The sequence below is a fragment of the Sabethes cyaneus genome, chromosome 3, assembly GCF_943734655.1.
Source record: "Sabethes cyaneus chromosome 3, idSabCyanKW18_F2, whole genome shotgun sequence".
Taxonomy (NCBI): Eukaryota; Metazoa; Arthropoda; class Insecta; order Diptera; family Culicidae; genus Sabethes; species Sabethes cyaneus.
In genome coordinates, this window is record NC_071355.1 from 169,249,150 (window position 1) to 169,263,083 (window position 13,934).

At 38.5% G+C, this 13,934-nt stretch overlaps 1 protein-coding gene across 1 annotated transcript in view; it reads left to right on the forward strand.

The window, feature by feature from the left end:
• The window catches only part of LOC128740402 (uncharacterized), a 166,082-nt gene extending 152,411 nt beyond the window's left edge, over window positions 1-13,671 (forward strand). The window contains exons 8-14 of the mRNA XM_053835943.1: window positions 8,060-8,350; window positions 8,418-8,548; window positions 9,336-9,498; window positions 12,335-12,767; window positions 12,832-13,207; window positions 13,265-13,375; window positions 13,444-13,671. Of these exons, the coding sequence (XP_053691918.1) occupies window positions 8,060-8,350; window positions 8,418-8,548; window positions 9,336-9,498; window positions 12,335-12,767; window positions 12,832-13,207; window positions 13,265-13,375; window positions 13,444-13,671 (1,733 nt within the window). The remainder of the gene's footprint in view (window positions 1-8,059; window positions 8,351-8,417; window positions 8,549-9,335; window positions 9,499-12,334; window positions 12,768-12,831; window positions 13,208-13,264; window positions 13,376-13,443) is intronic.
• Window positions 13,672-13,934: the final 263 nt, after the last annotated feature.

The window sequence follows — 13,934 nt, forward strand, 5'->3', positions numbered from 1 at the left end:
ATCAATATTTTAATTCGAAAACCTTGCTATATGGACGTTCTCAGAAACGAGGCAGCTAGCAGAAATCGAAAGCCGATACTTGACGCTCTTTTAAGGTCCAAGATGACGGACGATTATTCAAGATTTCGCGATCCAAGAAGGCAACGTTTCAATATTTTACTTGCGACAAAAACTTCTTTAGAAACTGACTTGAGATCTCTAAATATCCAAATGTTTGTGCTTGATTGGTTGAAAATAATTAAAAACTGATTATTACACTTTCAAAAACTCGAAACAGTGAACCCCTCGTTCGCTAAGGGACCAAACAGTTTACATGTAACTTGATTTTTAGCAAATATGGACATATCATGAGATAATTTCCTATGAAACAAATACATAAAAAGCTACATTATTTTGCAAAAAGAAAGGTAAAGATTTCAAATGAAGTAAAAAAATTGTTAGCGGCTACTCCCTTGCCTTCCTCTTCACAAAACCGTGTCGTTCTGTATTTATTTATGCACAGAAAATTTAGAAAATATCACAAGATTCACCAACAAACAATATGTTTGAAAACTGTTTCACCCCTTTGAACGAGGGGATCACTGTTTCGAGGTTTTGGTGCTATAGTTCTTTTTTTAAGAACTGGCAACCCTATCCCTACTTTACATGTTTGACAGTAACCAATGTATACTGCCAGAGCAGGTATTATTTGCTCAGATCAAAATAATATTTGAAAATAATACCCATCTATCAGGGGAACCGTCCATTTGGTATAAAAACATTTGACATAATGCTTTTTGGCATAATACATGGCATAATCCATTTGGCATAAACATAAGGGGCCATTTGGCGTAATTCCTCAAACATCATGTTGTGACCAAATGGTCGTTTTCCTAGATGATTCAAGGCGAGACGGCCGCAGGTCACGTGTGTTTGTCAGTAACCTGCCATGGGAAGCGCCGGTTACTGCTGGATGGCACCCTCCCCGCAGAAATCACATCCGACTAGGTTTATTCGTTTTTCTAGGTTTATTGACCTCTAGTACTTTCCTTCAGTTGGGTCCAAACGAGCGACGTGGCATACGTTTCGATTCGATTCTCAATACTTACTTACTTATCCTGCCCAGGTAACCAATAAGCATTTCCAATGCAATTTAAAAGCAAGCCAATAAGCATTTAAGTTGCCTTAAATGCTACTTAAATGCTATTTTGGCAAAATATGCGGCTACTTTACTGCTAGCCCTCTTATAGTGCTGACAATGCTTATTTGCAACTAGTTACCAACAAGAAGAATTTAAATAGAATTGTGGATGCCAATTTACAACAGTTATGCAGTCAAAAAGCTGATAAACAACAACCTGCAGTATAAAACGCCAGGGATGCTAATAATCGACAGATTTAATGCTTATTGGTTACCTGGGTGGTGCGATGTCCTTTAGAATTTCACCTGTATAACAATGTTCCAGCAACAACCTCGGTCCATGGATGTCCGTTCCCAATTTCTCGACTGTTCCACACTTTCCAGGTCATGCTCCAACTGGGTCTAACCAACAAGCACGCTGCGCACTTTTGCGTCTTGTACCAACCGGATTCGAGGCGAACAACGATTTTGCGGGGTTGTTGCCCGGCATTCTCACAACTTGCCCCACCAATTGTGCCCTTCCTACTTTACACTACTAGCACAGTTGTTACAAACCAGTTGAGGCAACCGATTTACGACTAACATCAGTCATAAATAAGTTTCTGCAACAATAAATGCTAAAAGTGCGCTGCTTGGGTAACAACTTTCTGGATATTGCGTTCGCCGAAGAGCTGCGCCAGCTCCTGGTTAATCCTTCACCTCCATACACCACCAAAGATGGTAATTATCACACGATATTTACAAACGACCAGTGCTTTCAAGTCCCCGTTAAGCATTTTCCACGTTTCGTGCCCGTAGACGTGGAGGACTACCGGTCTTATTATCGGTTTGTTCGTGGTACATTTGGTACAAGGGTGTGGCTTACCAGACCTTAGGGTTTTGTAGAGTCCGTAGTAAGCATGACTTCCGGCAAGAATACATCTGCGTATTTCTCTCCAATTCGTCCACCACTTCGAATTCGTCTCCGTCGACTATCATACTATTGCCTATGCGAGCTCGATCACACTCGGTTCCTCCTGCTAACAGATACTTGGTTTTAGACGTATTCCCTACTAATCCAACCTTCACTGCTTTACGTTTCAGTTCGTGATACAGCTCCGCAACTGCCTGCAATGTCCTTCCGACAATATCCACGTCGTCAGCGAAACAAATAAATTGGTTAGATTGGCATGTTAACACCCGCACGTTTCATAATACCTTCTAACGAGATGTTAAACATACCATCACCTTGTCAAAGTCCCCAACGTGTTTCAAAAGGACCTGATAACGCGCTCAATATCCTCACACAGCACCGAACACCATCCATCGTGGCCTTAATCAGTCTTGTCAGCTTCCCGTGAAAGCCGTTTTCGTCCATAATTTTCTATAGACGTTCACGGTCGATAGCATTATAGGCAGACTTGAAATCTATGAATAGGTGGTGCGTAGCGACTTAGTATCCACGACACTTTTGAAGGATCTGTCGCAGTACAAAGATTTGGTCCGTTGTTGATCGCTCGTCCACAAAACCATCAAGTCGGTTCCCACGAATCTACTTGCTAGTGGTGATAGACAACAACAGATGATCTGAGAAAGCACTTTATAGGCGGCGTTGAGAATGTTGATCGCTCGATAGTTCTCACATTCCAACTTGTCGCTCTTCTTGTATATTTGGCACATTATTCCCTCGTTTCACTTCTCCTGTTTTCTATCCTGTTGACTATCAGCCGGAACAGACAGGTTGCCAACCTATTCGGTCGCATCTTGGTAAGCTCCGCTGCGATCCCAAGCAGCAATGTGAATTTTATTGTACTCTTATGATGGTCTTCAAGACCAATTTTGGTCTTGAATGCCATCATAAAAGTATAATAAAACCCAAATTGTTACTTGGGATGCCATCATTGCAAACTGTTTTGTTGTTCTTGAGCTGCTTGATGGCTTCGATCATTACACCTATTGTGGGGCATCGGCACATCACCATCATCCACCGTACAAATGCAGTCATTCTCCGTGCTGTCTTGGCATTCCGTCTCCGTGGCCATCCAACAGGATCCCTTCGTTTTTATCCCGACATATTTCGGCTCGCGGCACAAAGCCTTTGCGAGATACGTTCAGTTTCTTGTAGAATTTACGCGTTTCCTGAGAACGATACAGCTATTTCAAGTCCCTCGCAGTACATTTCTTCTACACGGCGCTTCTGATCCCGGAAAAACTGGGTTTTCTGTCTTCGTTTCTGTTTATATCGTTCTACAATTTGACGGGTCCCTTACTGCAGCATCCGAACTGCATTCTTCTCGTCCATCATCCTTTGGTAGTTCTCGTTTGTTTAACTCTCCCTTATCCGGCAACACAGCCTCAAGATATTACGCGTACTCAGTAGCGATCTCAGGTAACTTGAATCGTTCTAGATTATACCGGGACGGGCGACGGTACTAGATGCTGGTAACAGTGGAAAGTGTTTGGTGCACTTTAACCATCGAAAGGTAGTGGTCAGAATCGATGTTTGCGCCACGATAGATTCTAACGTCGATGATATCCGAGAAGTGCCCATCAATAAAAACGTGGTCGATTTGTGAGTCCATAAATTGTGGTAATCTCCAGGTGTACCGATATCGGAGGCTGTGCTGGAAGAAGGTACTTCGTATGGCCATATTTTTGGAGGGGGCGAAGTCAATGAGTCGATAGCCGTTTTCGTTCGTAAGCGGTTGTGCGCTGATTTTTCCAGTAACCGGTTTGAATTCCTTCTCCTGACCAACCTGAGCGTTGAGATCTTCGATGACGATTTTGACGTCATGTCTAGGCCAGCTGTCGTATTCACTCTCAAGCTGCACGTGAAAAGCGTCCTTATTATGTACGTTATGCACGTTGATAATGCTAATCTTGAAGAAACGGCCTCTAATTCTCAACTTGCACATACGATGCACTGTCGATTGGCCACCACCAAATTACGCGTTTTTGCATGTCACCCATCACAATAAAAGCTGTACCCCAGGAAACTGAGAGACTTGCAGTTCCATGTTCTAAACTTCCAATCGTTAGTCCTTTTTCGTTGCTTTGGTCTATGCCGATTGTTCCGGTTCCGGTTACATTACATGTTTCCTGTACTGTTTTTTTACGGAATCAACCCCCTGCCCCTTTTTCGTCGAAGGATCATCGTGACAGTACTGTTCAGTAGTGTCAGTAGCGTTCCACACTGACACCAGGACAATGATTCCCCCTTCCCTGTCAGCATACAACATTAGTTTCCATCGGAGTTACCCGATCTCCATTAAGGCTGCTCGTACCCCGGCTGGTATCGCAAGGAGGTAGGGAAGGGATAGGAGTTGCTGGATAAGTGACTGTGAACCACTATGGGATCTGTTTTACACATTGTCCAGCCGTATACCAACCTCGATTCTCAGTGAATCTACGTAAAACTTATTACATTTGATAATTATAATAGACCGTTGAATTTTTATTAAAAGATGTGGCTTTTCGGTCTCGAGTTTCTTACGAAAACTTTATTTTACGTTCAGCTGACGTTTCGAAGAACTATGCCTTCATCTTCGGAGCAAAACGTTGATAATTGATAATTATCATTGATTGATTGAATTGATTATCAATTAAATTGATAATTATCAACGTTTTGCTCCGAAGATGAAGGCATAGTTCTTCGAAACGTCAGCTGAACGTAAAATAAAGTTTTCGTAAGAAACTCGAGACCGAAAAGCCACATCTCTTATTACATTTGTAATTAAGCACCAAACAACAAAATCTGGCTAAATAATCAATTATGCCAAATGGCTTTATGTCATATATAATATCCCCTCTGCCAGCATGTCAACTTTGCAGAATGAAATGTATGAAATGTATAGGGTATAGCGAAGTTCCGCTCTTAAAAAAGTCCTATTATAGAGATTTTATACAAAATATTATCTAACCATCCACTATCTTAGATTTCAAAATGACGTCAAACATTGATTTAACTCTTCTAATTGGTATGCCGTTCCGTTCCCAAAAAGTGCACATTGTGGGAATTTTCATGCCGGACTAGAAAGTTTTAGACTAGAAAGTAACAATTTTAAATTTAGTGCCAGTTGACCCTCCACTCGATCAATGGGAGAAAGAAGTCCCACCCGATATTCTTGCGCATGATTTTGACTCATCCAGTGTCGCACGAATCAGCCTAATTAGTTTTGTCCGAAAACTATGTGCTAGCATTGTCTGCAAAAGCATTTCGTTTGGCTGAATCGTACGCCGCCTTAAAGTTCACAAACAGATGATAAGTCTGCATGACGTGTCACTCTGCACCATTAAAGTGAAAAAAAATCGAAACTCAGGGAAGTTGGGTTATGGGTCAATATAAATCAAGCTATGCCAATGCAAAAGAATAGTTGCACCCATAATAATGGATGAATTATAACTTAGTCATTGCTCCAATAATAACATTGAACAGCATCCTGAAGCATAATCGGAAAATTTGTCTCTAAATTACATCCATCGGAGGTAATCCATTGTTTGAATATAATAGCACTAAAGATATGATGCTTAAATTTTTCTAAAAGGTTTCTAAAATATTTTGGAAATGTAAACCAGTTTCCGAAAAAAGCAATTTTTTGCGTAATAGTTTTTCACCAAATAATTCTTTCAGCCAAAATGTTTTCCATCAAATTTTATTTTCCGCGAAAATGCTTCCCGCAAAATGGTACTTTCAGCGAAAAGGTTTTCTGCCAAATGATATTTCCCATGAAATAGTTTTCCACGAAACAGTATATTTCGCGTTACGGTCAACCGCAAATTGAGTTTCCGCAAAATAGTATATAATCGCTGATATTCATTTCCATAAGCTTCAAACAGTTTCATTAGAGAAATTAAGAGATTTAGTTAATGTTCGTTCACGTCAAAGCAAAGCAAAGCCTGGGTGCTAATTCCGTTATCGAAATTTGACCTTCTGTTTTTATGCGACAGACTTCCGTTCACGTCAATTATATCATATTTTAAATGCTATTATTCTGATACTGAAAGTACAGTGTAAAATTGGTAAAATGCATTTCAAGCAAAGACGCACTAATCCGAACTAAAATTATGTCGATGCACCTCCCTTTGCAATGCTTGAACCACAACAGTGTACAAGAAGAATAGCCAGAGTGTCCTGAAAATTCACGAGCCTGCTGCTGGCTATTATAATTAAGCGCTTTTAGTCTATAATTTGCCTGGGGCTTTCGGCTGCCGTGCCCTCCTTTGGGGATAAATGCAGATAACCCTCTTGACCACAGACACTAGAACGATCGATACGCTGCTAGCAACCAAACGCATGATAGAGCTGTATGATGAACTTGAACCACAGCCTGCATACAGTACAATCTCGTTTGTTTGACGCTTGCTAAATTAATTGATTTTTTATCCTTTCATTCTGCCGGGCTAATCTCTGAACACCATTTATGTAGACAGCACAAAGAGATAACAAACGTGATAAATGTCAAAATTTCTGTATTCGTATTAATTGATTATGCTGATGAAATAATAGTAATTGATAAAGTAGAAGCACCACGTAATCATAGTATAGAGTCGAATACCCTAACGTGTGGATGTTGCTGCACAAATAGTAGAAGTGAATCTGCCCTGGTCAGATGCAAACACACAGGTATCCGTATCAACACCCAGTTAGGTTCATTTAATGAAGTATAGCGCAATGCGAAAGTTTAACGATGCCCATTTAAGCATTTATTGACTTGAATAGCCATATGGCTGCAGGACATCATGTGAAAATGTAATAGCAGATGGCACTTTTCGGAATCTGTGCCGGTTCACCAATAGGCCACGAGGGCCGATAAACGTTGCTAACCAAGCTAGTCCTACATGGTGAGTTTCCCCTTACGGTTCGACCAATTATCGTCGGCATTAGCGTTAGTCCAGTCCGGATCGGGTGCATTCAAAATCCTTTCTCTCGCCTACCATATTGATTTACTGGATTGTCGTACTACTGTCCTGTGCATAGTTTTCCCATGCTTATAAACAGCTTTACTGAGCCTATTAGAATGGTTCATCTTTCCTTTCGCACAGAAAACCGCAAATAGATGTTACAAATTTAATTTTATTGTACAAATTAAGACAGCTGCATGGCATCGCAGACGTTAACCACCATAATGTATGTTACAAGCTTGACAATTCCTTTTAATTACACTCACTGTTCAAATCTAATGAGAAACCCGACATTCGTAATTACCGAGGCATTACCGCACTCGCCATGACTCTGTGGTTAGTGGTGTCGGTCAGTTAGCTCGCACATTATGTGTGGGACATTATGTTCAGTCGGGTTGAAGATCGTTTCGGTCTGAAAAGCAACATTGTACTTATCCTGCAATACAACATATGGAAACAAACTAAAGATATTGAATTGTTCCGCACTCAACGTAAGCAAACTGTTTGATAACTGGCTTTTTGAAGGGTTCAAAATCCGTTTAATGGATCATAATCAATTTTAAAAAATATGAACTTCGGTCAAGTCACCATTATAGTTCCGCAAGGCACTCGTTTTGGACATCCAATATTTATTTCAGTTTGCATCATAAATTGATTCCTGAACGAAATCTCATTTTCCTTCTGCAAAAGATACTTTGAATCACTCAATAATGCTTACTAAATAAAACTTTCACCAAAACATAACAAGCAATAATTTTCTGCACTTTAGTAGTTTGTAGCATAATCATCCAATTTAATTCACAAAACCATAATTCACCCCCAAGTGGCTATCTTCCACTTAAAATTAAAAAATAACTGTGAAGTATAGCCTCATATCACCTCTAATTGGGCCATATTTACCACCTGCTATCCCACTTCTGGTATTTGCTGTAACGAGGGGCAATTTAGCCAACTGATGAAATTTCCGACTTTCACACTTCTCTCTTTCTCGTTCTATCTCTTCCCGCAACACGCGCGTGATTGTTGCCATGCTGTGAAATTACCTCATCCTCCCGGGCAGTAAAACCCCAATCTGTCAAAATCCTAAACTCAACGCTTTCGCTGGCCGCCCACAAGGAGTATCGGATCGTATGTCAATCGAGCGGCTCCCGACCGGATGCAGTGATAACGTGGACGAAAGGCAAGAAGACACTGAAACGCTTCAAAGAGCACGTGGTACGGAACGTGACAATTTCGGTGCTAAACTTCGTCCCGACGGTGGAGGATGACGGACGGCTGCTCGGATGTCGCGCGGAAAACCCCAAAGTTCCTGGTCTCTATCTGGAGCAGTTTCAAAATATTAGCGTTCACTGTAAGTCAGCCGGCATGCAAATTACTTAGACATTATTTTATAATAGCATAGCAATATGTGCTCGTAGATCCACCGGTGGTAAATCTTCAGCTCGGATCAACACTTTCCATCGATGATATTAAGGAAGGTGATGACATTTACTTCGAATGCAGGATACAATCAAATCCATCGTGGCGGCGACTAGCCTGGCTACATAACGTAAGTGGAAATTAATTGATAGATAATAGTTGTGGAATGACACCCAGGGCCCTTTTAATACCGCTATCGTGCATGTTGAATCAATAAGGACGATTTAGTTCATAACCATGTTTATGACCTGGAGCATCAAATAGGTTTAGTCTGCTGCATGCTTCCTTCTTGGAAAGATTCATAGCGTCATTCTGCCATAGCACTTTCCACGTCCTTCTGAGATCCTCTTGGTAAACCAATAATTCAATTACCTCAATTACGGCCGCACGTATCACATATTAAACGATTCCATGTGGATGCTTGCGTTAAACGATCTAATTGAAATTCATCTCACACGTTCACTTTTCCATTCGCCAATCCACCTTTTGCGTGCCCTTTCTTGGCACGAATCCCAATCGAAGGCGGCGTTTCCAGGTAGACAAACGGTATCATTATCTTATGGAGCATTTTCCATTTCCATCTCGGAGAGCCATGATAAACATTGTTTAGTCACGAATAGAGCATAATTTTCCCATTGAATTGCACGAAGTAAAAACATTACAATCTCCCCAGCAAGCCCGCAGATGCACACCTAACCCAATTAGGGCAAATTATTATTAACCAACATCTTTCTCGATCCATTTACCCAACAATCTCACTTTTTCAGTCATCATTTCCCGAGCTAACAATTTTCTCAATCAGCGCTGTCAATCGTGCAATGATGAGATTGCGAGAGCAACTCTAATCTGCATATCCGGTATAGTAAGATATTCATGCTCGTTTTTTTTCTTCCTTCCTCCCTTGGCTGTACAAATAGGGCGTACAACTACCTCAGAACTCATCGTCGACGAAAATCGTACGTTCGAACCAAAGCCTGGTGATCCAGAAGGTGACACGTAGCTCGAGCGGGGCCTACCAGTGCGGGGCACTCAACACGGAGGGTGAAACGCTGAGCAATGCCATCGAGCTGAACATCAAGTGTGAGTATCATCGTCAGCGAGTTGTGTTACGAAAGTTTCAATAGTATTGGAATACGTATACAGAGAGGACAGCCGGAAGGAAAACAAATGATTCTTCCGGGAATGTTCAATTTTAAACTTAATCCTCCATTCGCTAAAGATCAGGAAACCAACTATTGCGACGGATGAATGAAAAGGAAAACTCGAAATCACTATCCAGAAACTTCATTAAGTTGAATTGTTTTAACGTACGGTTGGCCTTAGAGTCACGTACAGTAACATTTGCAGTGTTTTCAAAGAAGCAAATTTGAATTTACCCTAGAGTCGTTAACATTTTTTACACTTGGAAAAGTTTTAATGATTTCATAATGATTTAACAATTTAATGATTTAATGATTTAATGATTTAATGATTTAATGATTTAATGATTTAATGATTTAATGATTTAATGATTTAATGATTTAATGATTTAATGATTTAATGATTTAATGATTTAATGATTTAATGATTTAATGATTCAATGATTTAATGATTTAATGATTTAATGATCTAATGATTTAATGATTTAATGATTTAATGATTTAATGATTTAATGATTTAATGATTTAATGATTTAATGATTTAATGATTTAATGATTTAATGATTTAATGATTTAATGATTTAATGATTTAATGATTTAATGATTTAATGATTTAATGATTTAATGATTTAATGATTTAATGATTTAATGATTTAATGATTTAATGATTCAATGATTTAATGATTTAATGATTTAATGATCTAATGATTTAATGATTTAATGATTTAATGATTTAATGATTTAATGATTTAATGATTTAATGATTTAATGATTTAATGATTTAATGATTTAATGATTTAATGATTTAATGATTTAATGATTTAATGATTTAATGATTTAATGATTTAATGATTTAATGATTTAATGATTTAATGATTTAATGATTTAATGATTTAATGATTTAATGATTTAATGATTTAATGATTTAATGATTTAATGATTTAATGATTTAATGATTTAATGATTTAATGATTTAATGATTTAATGATTTAATGATTTAATGATTTAATGATTTAATGATTTAATGATTTAATGATTTAATGATTTAATGATTTAATGATTTAATGATTTAATGATTTAATGATTTAATGATTTAATGATTTAATGATAATGATTTAATGATTTAATGATTTATTGATTTAATGATTTAATGATTTAATGATTTAATGATTTAATGATTTAATGATTTAATGATTTAATGATTTAATGATTTAATGATTTAATGATTTAATGATTTAATGATTTAATGATTTAATGATTTAATGATTTAATGATTTAATGATTTAATGATTTAATGATTTAATGATTTAATGATTTAATGATTTAATGATTTAATGATTTAATGCTTTAATGATTTAATGATTTAATGATTTAATGATTTAATGATTTAATGATTTAATGATTTAATGATTTAATGATTTAATGATTTCATGCTTTCATGATTTCGCGATTTCGTGATTTCTTGATTTCATGATTTCACGTTTTCATGATTTTATGATTTCATGTCTTAATGATAACCCGTCGTAATGATTGGCCGTTCAGTCATTAAATTTTAGTAGACGTTATATTTGCCTTTTTACGCCAACGTTTCGATCCGGATTTGGATCTTCATCAGGGCTTAAAGTGTTGATCGCCTTTGTCTAAATTCTGTTAGCCTACAGTGTTGTCTGGTTTTGGATTTTGGTACAATTTGTTTTATAGTAACTGCCATTTGTTTGCGTTATATTTGTTGCTATTTTAACCTGTGAATTGAATTGAAACCTGTGAATTGTTCTTTCTATGTTGGTCACGATATTTTTACTATCGTACTATCTGTTTTGTCCCGCCTTCAGAAAAACGTGAATACCTCAGCGAGATTTGAACATACGTCCAGACTTTCTTCGGCAAAGTTGTTCGTCATAAAATTTCCCATCTATACAGTTCACGTACGTTACTCTGAGATACTGTTCGATACCCTGTTTTGACGTTTATTTAAATGAAATTTCGAAAATTTGAAATTTTTGCCAAATTCAATAAATTTTTGTAACCAAATATGACTCCAGACATGCCACCATAACTTTTTTATGAATTTATCAAATCCCAATGATTGTGAAAAAATAGTTAAGTACCTTTTTTCACCTGCTTTAACATTTCTGAAAATATTTTTCTGAATTTACTCCTGAAAAATGCCATTTGTTCATAAAACTCAAATGTGCAACCCCCAAATAGCGGCAACCTATTTTTGACGTCATCTAAAAGTTTTGTTGTGACACCCTAAGCTATTATTTGAGGGGTGAGCCCCCGGGTTTTCTGACATAGTGCTATTTTGGGACACTCTAATGTATATGTATTCGCGACAGATACAGAGACAGAGACAGAGTTCGAAAACAGACACTGATGAAGCCTGCAAGGCGTAGGCGAAATACGTATTTGTCGCGAATAAATATACGTAGTAGAATTCAATTGGAAGGTTTGCTTTTTTATTTAATTTCAGGTTTCGTATTCTACTAAGACGCTCCAAAAACTTCAGTAAAGAAAATATTGCTTAGATACAAGATGAAAAATAAAAGACTTAAATAACAACCTTGAGGGACACCAATAATGACTTGAATTGCCTTCGAGTTCTTTTCGTTGAATTTAGTAATTGGTTAACAATATCATTCAACCCACTTCAGAAACCAGAGCTTTGTGCCAATTTGTAATAATGAAATATAATAAAACTCTTGACTGATGATGCAATTTTAAAATACTCAATGACATTGCAGTGATAAAAATATTTTGTATAATTTCTACTGCAGATATTCCCATCTGTTCAACCGATAAGATCATCAGTCTGGGAGTATCGATCGACGAAACTGTGCTGATTAGTTGCAATATCATTACGCATCCCGCGGCGAGCCGGTTCTACTGGCGGTTTGAGAACTCCGAAGAAGTCATCGAAATAGATCCGGCTCGATACACGAACAACGGTACCAGCAGCCACCTGGACTACACCCCGAGCTCCGAGCGGGACTACGGTACACTGTCCTGCTGGGGAATCAACGAAATCGGAACGATGGCTGAACCATGCATCTATCATCTAATCACCGCTGGTCTGCCCACTTCGGTCATTAACTGTGGCTGGAAAAACTACAGCGAAACGATAGAAATCAACTGCCATGCCGGGTATGACGGTGGACTCCGGCAGACTTTTGTACTAGAAATGTTATCCAACCATAATCCCGGTTTCGGGTGAGTTGTTATTTTCATTTTCAAACGTAGTATTTCATAAATAAGATGTATTTCCAATTGTCAGAATCAATTTAACCAACACGGAAGACCCCACATTCGTAACATCATTCAAAGCGCTTCGTGAGCAACTGCCAAATATTTATCAACCGGATTCGCTCAAACTATTTGCATACGCCGTAAATCAAAAAGGAAAGAGTCCACGAGTATTCATAACCGACCTATTCATACCAGCTGTCGAAGAGCAGGAACACACCAGCAGCCAGAAGTCAACGCTGCTCACGCCGATTCTCATCGGGCTACTATTGACTATCGGACTCATTATAGTAGTAATAGTTGTAAGAATTTACTTGAAATCCAAAAGACTTAAGCAAACTATCGGTAAGGAGAAACGTTACACGGAGGAGTCCAAAAATACGCTACTGTTGATGGATCAACCAAAGGTACTAACTACGCAAGGAATCACAACTGCTTTTAAACCTTGACTCTCTCTTTTACAGAAAGACAAATCTCAAAAGGCTTCCAAGTGGAAAAACAGCATGACTAGTAGCATAAAAACTAGAAATAAGATCGAAACCATAGACGACGAACAAGATCCCGACTTGATTCCGGTAAACCGTTTTTCATAGTAACCCATTGCTGCAGCAAAATTGCACAATAATTTTTCGCTCCATTCCAGTACCCACGTCTTACCGACATCCAGCAAGAGGAGCTGATCCCGATGAACTCGGACATCTCGTTCAAGCCGAAAACGGTTCGACTGCCAACAGTCACAGCAGCAACCACGTCCACCGCATCCACCACCACCATCAGCTTCCGAGACGAGGACATTTCCGAGGCCGAAATCAATCTGAAAGGAATTGAGGACTTCCTGATGACGAATCACGTGCCGGAAAGCTGTGTGTGATACCGACCGAGCAAGACCCAAGTGCGGATGGTGAATGCGAATAAATTTTCCGACACAGTTTCCCATTCTCACGCCCACTCCACCATCCCTTCTGCTGGTATGCGGTGCTCCGAGAAGGGTTGTGTTTTCTATTGTATCGCCACTTTTTTGTGTCTAGCTTGTAAGTTTTGAATGTGCTTTGAGTGCTGTGGATGACATCCGACGTATATATATGTATGTATATGGAAAACTTCAACTGAGAACGTTATGTGAATCCATTTTTG